This window comes from Psammomys obesus, unplaced genomic scaffold (assembly GCF_907164565.1).
Source record: "Psammomys obesus unplaced genomic scaffold, mPsaObe1.curated_primary_1811, whole genome shotgun sequence".
Classification (NCBI taxonomy): Eukaryota; Metazoa; Chordata; class Mammalia; order Rodentia; family Muridae; genus Psammomys; species Psammomys obesus.
The window spans coordinates 6,230,336-6,239,786 of NW_026590405.1; the positions used below are offsets into that span (position 1 = coordinate 6,230,336).

At 51.4% G+C, this 9,451-nt stretch overlaps 1 protein-coding gene across 3 annotated transcripts in view; it reads left to right on the forward strand.

The window, feature by feature from the left end:
* The window catches only part of Ilrun (inflammation and lipid regulator with UBA-like and NBR1-like domains), a 61,652-nt gene extending 53,728 nt beyond the window's left edge, over positions 1–7,924 (forward strand). For all 3 annotated transcript variants that reach the window (XM_055606965.1, XM_055606968.1, XM_055606967.1), the window contains one exon: positions 7,715–7,924. In XM_055606965.1, coding sequence (XP_055462940.1) covers positions 7,715–7,750 — 36 coding nt within the window. In that variant the 3' untranslated portion in view covers positions 7,751–7,924. The remainder of the gene's footprint in view (positions 1–7,714) is intronic.
* Positions 7,925–9,451: the final 1,527 nt, after the last annotated feature.

Genomic DNA, 9,451 nt, shown 5'->3' on the forward strand with positions numbered 1-9,451 from the left:
GTGTGTGTGTGTGTGTGTGTGTGTGTGTGTGTGTGTGTGTGTGTGTTAGGAATCAAACTTTAACAGTTGAGCCAAGCCTCCTGCCCTTAGTGCTCTTTCCTAATACACACTACTGCAGGACTCCCACAGTTACCAGGGCCTCCCACACTCAGTAGGCCATGGCCAGAACCCAGTTTGAGCCCAGCATTCTAGATCCCATTGTGATGAGGTTTGCTGGTTAACAGAATTGGTTGTCTCTGTAAGTGGTCTCTGTGCTTGTGTCAGGTGTGGAGACTCCTTACCCTCCCTTGGCAGCTGCAGAGTCCATGGCCAAAGGAAGCAAGACAAGAAGCAAGGGACCCGCCCATGCTCTGGAGCCTGGCACTTTCTGTACAGAAGGCGTTTGTCAGGGACTCTGGGCTTGATGCTGTTACGATGACACCATCTCCTGAAAACTTGGAGGAGCCAGTAAAGGCCTCTCAGCTCTGCCGGTGTTTGCACTGGCATGGGCTGTGTGTGCCTTCTAAAATAATTTAAGCAAACAGCGTGGGCCCAGAAAATGTCTTTTGTTATGTAGCTTTGCTGATTGACTGAGGATGAGCAGTATGTCCAGGAACTCTGCTTTGTACCAACAGTTTCAAGGTGTCCAGCTCCTCTTGTGTTTGCTCTGGGGCTCTGGGCTCTGTTTCAAGCTGCTGACGCTGGGCAAACCTGTAGCAGAAAAAGCTGCTTTCTCAGGATTGCCAGCGTACTTGACACTGGTCATTGTAACTCTCTCTCTGCTCTGCGTTGGGCATTTTAACGTCTGGTAGGGACCATGGGCCTGCTGGTGTAGGTGCTGAACTCCCACCTCCATGTCTCTATGCACACTGCTCGCCATGCACTCCTGTGTGACAACAAATTCTTGTACCCATGTGGAAGAACTGGCTTCCTCCCCTGCAGAGACCTGAGCAACTTGGGCTTTTTGCTTGTGATTTGTTGCCTAAGGACCAGTTACAACTGTCTGCTCCATGCGGAGGTAGCTTTCATGTTGCTCAGTCGGTCAGGAGTCTCCTCTGAAGCCTCTGTGAATCCATCTCCAGAGATACTGCTTGGTCACAGGTGTACTTTGCCATGGAGAAAGGAGAAAGAAGGACTTGATGAAATTGCTTTTGTGTTTGCTAGCTTTTTTCTTTCAAAAAAACTTTATTTAATGTGCTACAGAAAATCTTTAAAATACATACTTTTAAATTGTATGTGTATGTATCTGTATGTGTGTGGCATGTGAGTGCAAGTACCCACACAGAAGAGGAATTTAGATTCTCTGGAACTGAAGAGTTATAGCAGTTGCGAGCTGCTTGATGAGGGCGCTGGGAACGGAACACTGGTCCTCTGGAGAGCAGCCTAGTGCTTAGCTGCTGAGCCACCTCTTCCTTTCAAGACTTTTTTTAATTTTTAACAGCTTTTGTGTGGGTGTGCATGCCACAGCTCATGTGAACTTCAGGGTGACTTGTCTTCAGGCCTGGTGGTAGGTGCCTTTCTTTGCCCACCGAGCATTTTTAAATTTTTGTCTGTTGTTGCAGTAGCCTATGCTAGCCTAGTTCTTGTGTTTTGGCCTCCTGAATACCAGAATAGAACATGTTTACACTCCTGTTGGCTTCTTTTGGTGGGTCATAGCTGGATGGGTGGTGTTGGTGATGATGGTTTGAGACAGGGTCTTAACTGTGTAGCTGCAGTTGGCCTGGAACTAACAAAAATCTGCCTTCCAAGTGCTGGGGTTAAAGGCATGTACCTTTTTTTTAAGATTGTGTGTGCCTGTGTGTGGCATACCTGCAGAGGTCACAAGAGGGTATTTCATCCCTTGGAGCTGCAGATACAGCAGCCCTATTGCTGTGGGTTCTGGAAACCAAGGTCAGGACCTCTGGAAGAGTAGCAGGTACTCCTGACTACCCCAGCTTGCCTGCCCCTCCGGTTGGCATGTAAGTTCTCGTAGGTGTTTGGGAAGAGAAAACTGTAATGTTTATGGCAGTGAAGAAAGTGTCTTGATGGATAGTGGGCACTGGCCAGCCACCCAGCTATGGTGAGTGAGGTGTGCTTTGGAAGGTAAGATGAGTTTCCAAAGATCTTTGAGACCTGTCCTAACACAAAAGTCAGCAAGATTAAACCAGTATGGCCAACTGGGACAAGAAGAGGAAAGGACTTACTTTCTACTCTCAGTTATGATGGGGGTATGGAGAAGGGGGTTCTTGAGGGCTTGTAGGAAAATTGTGTGTGTGTGTCACAATTTCTAGCCCAAGGCTACTTTGTTTGGTCATGAGAAAATGGGATGGACAGAGGAGATTGGGTGTGTCAATGAGAAGGAGAGGAGGGATGGAGGTGTGGATGCTGAGTGGTTGGTGGGTGGAGGAGGGTGGACAGGCTAGGGTGGATGGAGAAAGGACGGATGGGTAGGTGGACAGACAGGTTCCTCGGCGGCAGCAGTTAGTTTGGACCAGGTAGGAAACTGTTACAGAGATAAGAATAAAATGGCTTTACAAGGCATTCTCATGGCTAGGTTAACCTTTTAAGCAGTTTGACAGGATCAAAAGGCCATGGCTGCAGGCTACCCTGACATATGGTCCTCATGTCCGAAGCAGGTGCCCTACACTCATCCTTGTCCAGCACATAAGTGCACCTGGAAACTTTGAGCCATTTTCCCATGAAAGTGGCCCTGCCACACCATCCTCAAACCTCCCCAAGCACCCAGCAGGCAGAAGGGCTGCGTTTGAATATTTTGATCTTGTTGGTCGTCTTCCTTACCTCAACTTGTAATTCCATATCTCATTAATTGAGAGCCTTGGAGTCCATCATGCTGCTCAGTCTCTGGTCCTGGAGGGCCAATCCTTCCAGCAGGTCCCCAGCACTTCCTCTGCAGTCCAGGGTCAGGACAGAACTTCCTGCTAAACCTTGTATTCTTCCGTGTTTGCACTGGGCAGGCAAAGTGAGGAGGACGATGAGAAGGCTTCATAGTGTTGACTGCTGCCGTCAGTGCAAGGGGGATGGGGTGTTTCCCTGCATGCAGTGAATGCTCCTGTTTATTAACCTATGTGGACCTTTTGTTTATTTAAACCAAATCACAGATAAAGGCAAAGTAGAGACAGGGGTGTGAATGTCCTCTGCTGTGGTGGTTTGCCTGAGCAAGTTTTCAAATGGGGGAAAGACTGATTCCAAAGGTCTCTGTGAACTAACCTTTGTACAAGAAATTTCTGCTTCAGCCACCCCTAAAAGACAAGAGCTGAGCCTCCGGCACAGCGAGTTCCTTTATTCCTCTTTAGTGAGGATGAGGATGAGCAGGGTCACTGGGGTGGCGCATGCACGGAGGCAGCCGCTGTCCAGGTGTGGGCTGAGCACAGTCTGAAGTCAGAGAGAACTGACGGAAGCCAGGCCAAGTCCTGGTGTTTTGCTTGTTTGTGTGTTGCAGCAGTGAAAGGGGTTTTTTTCTTGGTGACTGTTAGTATAGGCTCAAGTATCTTTAATCCAGAAACAGAGAATATGAAACTTTTGAATACCAATAGGATTTCTCAAATGGAAAACTCTACACCAGGAACCTTTGTTTCATATAAAAATTATCAAACTGCCTCATAAAATGACCTTTCAGAGCAAGCCACACATGAGACACGAATAAACTGTGTTTAATCTCAGCTCCCATCCCGCAGGCAGCTCATCATGTACATGCAGATACTCCAAAATCTGGGGGAAATCCCACACACTTCCAACAACAGCATTTCCTGTTCGTTCACTCAGTGTGCACCCTTTTCCGGAAAGGCGTATTTTAACAGCTTTTTTTAGGAACTCCTGTGTTAATAGGTGCCCAGCACACTCACGGGCTAGCCATGACTTGCTGCTCCACGGGGTCAGCATCAGGAAGGCTATTTCAGGCAGTTGTTGATGCTGGGTTTGCTTTACGGACTGGGTCAGAAATACCAGATCTTTTCCGAGAAGCACTGTGGCTTGACGCTGGGCGGCACGTGCTGGACACCTGTGGTCAGCAGACACATCTTCAGCATACAGCTGCAGGTCTTCATCTGTTCTTGGAGGGGCTAAGGATGGCTTGAGTGAAGTTAGGTCCATACATAATGAAATATTTCAGAAAAACAGCAGTTAACATTGCATTCTGGACAAGCCGTTCAGGACCTGACCCACTCTGACCCAGCTGCTGTGATTAGTCACCTGACTTGAAGCAGGGTGCTCTCTTCCCCTGGGGGAGAACGGGACACATCTCTGTTGGGTTTGAGTGGAGCCTGTGTTCTGTGTAGGCTGGCTTGGGTGCCTCACTGCCTGCTCTCTGGCTAGTTGTGCTCTAGCTGCTCACAGTCTTGACAGCTGTTCTTTGTGAAGCTCAGGGAAGGGTCTACTCAGCTGCTGCAGGCCTCCTTCTGGGTAGATGTGGTAGCAGCTCCAAGGAGAAGCCTGTTTCTCCACCGTTGTCAATAAGCTCCAGGAAGACCCACTCTTTAGATTTAGAACCAGGAAGAAAGTTTTACTGGATTGGCGTACTTACACCTTGGTTGCCGTGACTAATAGGTCTCATAAAGGAGTATGCCCGTCTCCACTGTGCTGATGAATTGATCATCATTTGGGTCAGAGTTGAATTCTGAGCTCTCCGGTACTGTCTGATGCTGCAGCGTTTACTAGCAGGGCACTGCACAGAAGATGAGGGAGAGTCTGGCTTCTGCTCTTCTACAGGAAAAAGTTGGAGCTACGGAGTTGGCTTGATGTACGGTAAAGTGCATGCTGCCAGGAGCGTGAGGAGCTGAGTTTGTCTCCCTGGCACCCACATAAAAGGTGGGGTGCGCTGTGTCCCTGAAACCCAGTACTGGGGAGATGGAGACACAAGGACCTTTGTTAGGGCTTCCTGGCCAAGCTAGCTAGATTGATGAGATCTTGGTTTCCAGCAGGATTGTCTCCATATCCGTGCACACACATGTGAACTTGTCACCAGATGTCAGCAGACCCTAGCTTCCAGGGGAGGGTTGGTGTTGACCACCAGAACCTGTGCACTGGTTTTGTAGAGCTGTAGACTGAAATGTGGGTGGCCTCCCCATGCCTTCTGCCACTGGACACCCTGCTCTTGGAACCTTCAGCAGTCTTTCCTCCGAGGCTGGCGTGGTGTTGCCTGTGTCTGCTAGTGATCCATCTGCTCCCACCTGCTGGAGTCCAGGTCACAACATGCTTTCCTTCCTTCCCTCCTCGAGGTGACAGCTGTTGAATTAGAGTAAGGAAAGTATCTTGTCCTTCAAGCCACCTTTCTACACCAATTAAACCCCTGCTCTTTGATCATGCTACTCTTTGTTTGAAAGGGGCACGTGGCCTTTTCTCTCCAGAAGATGTAGAACCACAGTTACTAGAGAATCAAGGATTCTTAGTAACCTAAGCCAGTAAGATCCACACTGGATGGTTTGAGGGCCCAACACCCAAGTGGAAGTCTGAGAGTATGCATCTTTGTCCCTGTCCCTGCCCAGTGCATTGATCTCCTCTCGTTGGGGGTCAGGTCAGCTGTTTGGAAGTCACATACGCCCTTATGAACATATTCCCAGATAAGCCACAGGCCTGGGAGGGCTGCAAGCCTCGTGAGGGGAGGGGCACGTCAGGGAGCTGCTTGCTCTTTGTGTTGCCTGTGTAATTTTCTGCTCAAACCTTTGAGTATTGTATTGGTTCCCAGTCTGAAGAGACCCTAAGCTGCCCTTGTGGGTCACTGTGGATCAGTAGCTGTTGCTGGGAAGTGCTGGGGCCAGGCAGCTTGCCTTCAGTGGCTGCCTTTTTCACTGTTAGCACATGGGAGCCTCCCATCAAAGCCCACAGGCTGGAATCTGAGAGCCCGTGCTCGGCAGAACCACCAAGGGGTGCACCCGTGGCTGCCAAGGTGTTGCGGCTTTCATTTGCCTAGTGGAGACGTGGCTAGTGCAAGGGCCCTCAGGCATGTGACAACCTGTCATTCTAAACACCAGCTTCTTCAGCTCACCAGTGCCGTGGCTTGGTCAGGTTTGCTTCCCTCTCCACTGGAAAAGTGTTCGTCTCTGGATCTTAGACTTAAGAACATGGTAAGTGCTAATGTGGCGCCCAGTGAAGAGTTGATGCCCCTTCCCTGTTGGCCTTCCCTTCCTCCCAGTTCTCCTCTGTTAGATACACGTATGCATGCATGTGCACACGACTGTTCTTGTTCAGTTACCGATTTAGCATGCCTTCTGAGAGCCAGGCACCACACTGGGACATGAGACTGGCATCCTGCCTCTGCTGTAGCCACATACTCTGTTTTAAAGAAATGTCTGATTTTTGAAAGCGCTCTGGCTTTGCCCACATGCCATCAAATGGATGGTTCCATTTCTTCCCGCTGTAAGCTGTTCCTGGATTCAGGGTTGTTTGGATGGGTACGAAGCACAGGTTAGTTCCCTCTGATCACTCCTGGCCTGGCTGGGTCTCAGGTATGGACCACAGAGGTGCTGGAGTGCAGGACCCGGGTTGTGGCTGGTCACCAGTTACCTTTGCCCTTTCAGGTCTTTCTTTGAGTCCTCCCAAGGAAAGGGGGGGGGGGCACATGTGCTCAGCCCAGTCCTGTGGTGGTTCTAGTGCTGCCTTACTATGGAGTCGCTTCCTCCTCCTCCCTGTTTGCTTGTTTGTTTGTGTAGCCCTAGCTGTCCTGGAACTCACTCTAAACCAAGCTCAAAACCAAGCTCAGGAGATGTGCCTGACTCTGCTTCCCAAGTGCTGGGATTAAAGGTGTGCACCATCACTGCCCTGCACTCAGCCAAGGAGCCACAGACAGCGCCTTGGGGATGGGGCATGTATCTCAGTGCTCCCTGGCTGAGGGAGAAGGAGCAAGGGTTGCGGCAGAGGACTCAGCTGGGTGCCCAGCGCTAAGAGCACTTGCTGCTCTTGCCAAGGATGTAGCTTGATTCCAAGCACTCGCCTGCAGCTTGAGCTCCAAGGGACCCAGCACCTGCTTCTGGCCTCCACCGGCTCCTGTATGTGTTGTGCCTAAGCTCATGGAGGCACATATCCATAATAAAATCAGTCTTAAAACCAATCCCAGCCCATACTGGGCTAGGTAGTGAGGCTGACCCTGTCTTAAGCAAAATAAAAAGGACAGTGAGTGCATTAGTGGGTTTGAGACACAGCAAGAAGGAAAGCGCTGCCGTCCTCAGATGGGGCTCTGAGCGCCACCTCTTAGCAGCTGCCACCTGGAGGGCCCCGCTCTGCCTGGGAAGGAAGCAGCTCCTAAGCACGGGGGTGGCACTTCTCCCCTTAAAGCTCTCAGGATGGATGTGAGGGTTAAGACAGCAGGACAGGGTCTGGTCTGGGTGGACAGCTGTTCAGCTTGTTTCTGTATGCGTTCATGTTGTGTGTGCCACAGCTTGTGTGTCAAGGTCAGAGGACGGCTTGTGGGATGAGTTCAGGGACTTGAACTCGGGTCATCAGGCTTGGCAGCAGGCATCTTCATCCACTGCGTCATCTTGAAGGGGAGAGCTCTGAGAACAAGGCTATGTGAATGTTTTGCAGCCTGGCTGGAAGAAAGTGGGTGTCATTTATGTGCCTGTCCTCTCTGAGGCTTGGTGTGGGGTTCAGTGGGAGACTAAGCCTCTGGGCACATACTGGGCCTTAGTCTGACAAAGTGCTCTGGCCAGCAGGGCAGTGACCGCCGCGCCTCTGTGAATGGGGCTGTGCACTGCTCTGGCAGCGCTGTGTGTGTCCGTCACTGACTGTCTTCACTCTCTTCCAGGGGCTCCATGGGCCTTACCCCTTCGGCCAGTCTTAGACGGCGTCAGCAAGAAGGAAAATTAACAAAAGACAGAAGGCCTGACTTTGGGGGGAGAGGGCGAGGGGTTCCTCTGGATTGCAGAGCACATCTCGCGGACGGACCCCTGGCTCAGACCCCCACCCACCCCCCAATCACGGAAGAAGAGGAAGAAAGAGACTAGTTTTGAGTGAACTCAGTATGCATGTGTGAGTGCTGAACTGCAGGAGTGGTGTTGAGGCGACCGAGAAGATCCACGCAGCCACCTTGGGTCTGGGTGATGACTTCAGTCTAATGAGTTATTAGGTCACTTGGGAAGGGGAAGAAATTTAAATGGGGGAAAATAAGCCATCTTTTTAAACAAAAATTATTTTACCTACAGAGGTTGCAGTTTTGAGCACATGTTAGATTCCCTCTTCCCGATGTTCATCCTCTTGTAAGGCATGGCACGCTCTACAGAACAGTGCTTGCTCTGGAAGCCGGCACACGAGGCTGGCATGGCACGTTTGCAGACTCTGCCAGTCGGCAGCTCGTGCCGCACTGCCATGACGGCAAGGTCTGACCCCGTTTGTTCTTACTGGCACCTGCCAATGAGATTTCGCCTTCCTCCTCTTTTTCTCTCCAACCTCCTGTTGATTTACACCTTTGACATTTGTGTCTGTCAACCTTGGGGCTTCTTAGCTAGCATCAGAGCCTCTCTGCGGTAAGGACTTCCCTGTGTGGCCAGCAGAAGCCTGGAGGACATTCCCAGAGGCATTGTTTTTCACACGCTTGTACCAGTGGGCCCACTTCCCGCTCCTCTTGGCAAAGGGCGTGCGGCCACAAACGCTGACCCTTGGTGCAGTGGCCTTTGTCCCATTGGCTCTTATTGGGTGTGCACATGCGCTCCATGCACAGGGTTGTACCTCATCCGCAAGTGTGAACTGTCCCCTGCTTCTCTTGTCACACAGCTCCCCCCCCCCCCCCCCCCCCCCCCCCCCCCCTGCCCTTTTCCCCCCCCCCCCCCCCCCCCCCGCCTCCCCCACACGTCCTGTGGCATTGTCGCAGCCTGTCAGTAGAGCCAAGCTATTAGGCAATGATGATGCAGCCCCAGGTGGACGCCCCGCTCCTGACCACAGCCCGGGAGGCCACAGTCAGGTGGACGTGAAAAGCCCTCCTTCAGCAGGGGCTGCCCAGTGTGGGCAGCAGGTGCATGCCCGCTAGTGTCCCCTGGACTCCATGTGGGTTGAAGTGTGGATATCTCCACAGGACTCTTAAACCAGGCCAGAACAGCTGTCTGCCAAAGATAAAAGAATATGCAAAGTTCCTCCTCTTAGCCCCCTTCCCTGAGTCAGTGGCTTGAGAGCCAGGGATACAGATTTAGTGTGGTTGCGGGGTCCCCTGTCTGCCTCCAGCCCCCATGTGCTCCAGGGTTGTGAGCAGAGCAGGGAGACCAGGGTGTGAGTGGCTGTAGGAGGTCCTCTAGCCTGGGTGCGGGTGCTGGTCTGGTCTGCCCGTCTGTCTGTCTGGATGTTTGAGTTCCGAAAGTTGTGTGGTGAGGTGGTTCCTCCTCATCCTCTTCAGAGACTGCTGGTTTTAAATACTTGATTGTGAAAGAAAAGCTTACGCGAAAATCCCTTCAGCCTTCCATGTCCCACAAAAGCAAACCAACAATAAGCTTTGTTTCATTGAGGACGTCCCTGGAGTAGGTGGGGAGGGCCATGGAGAAGGGCAGCGCAGTTG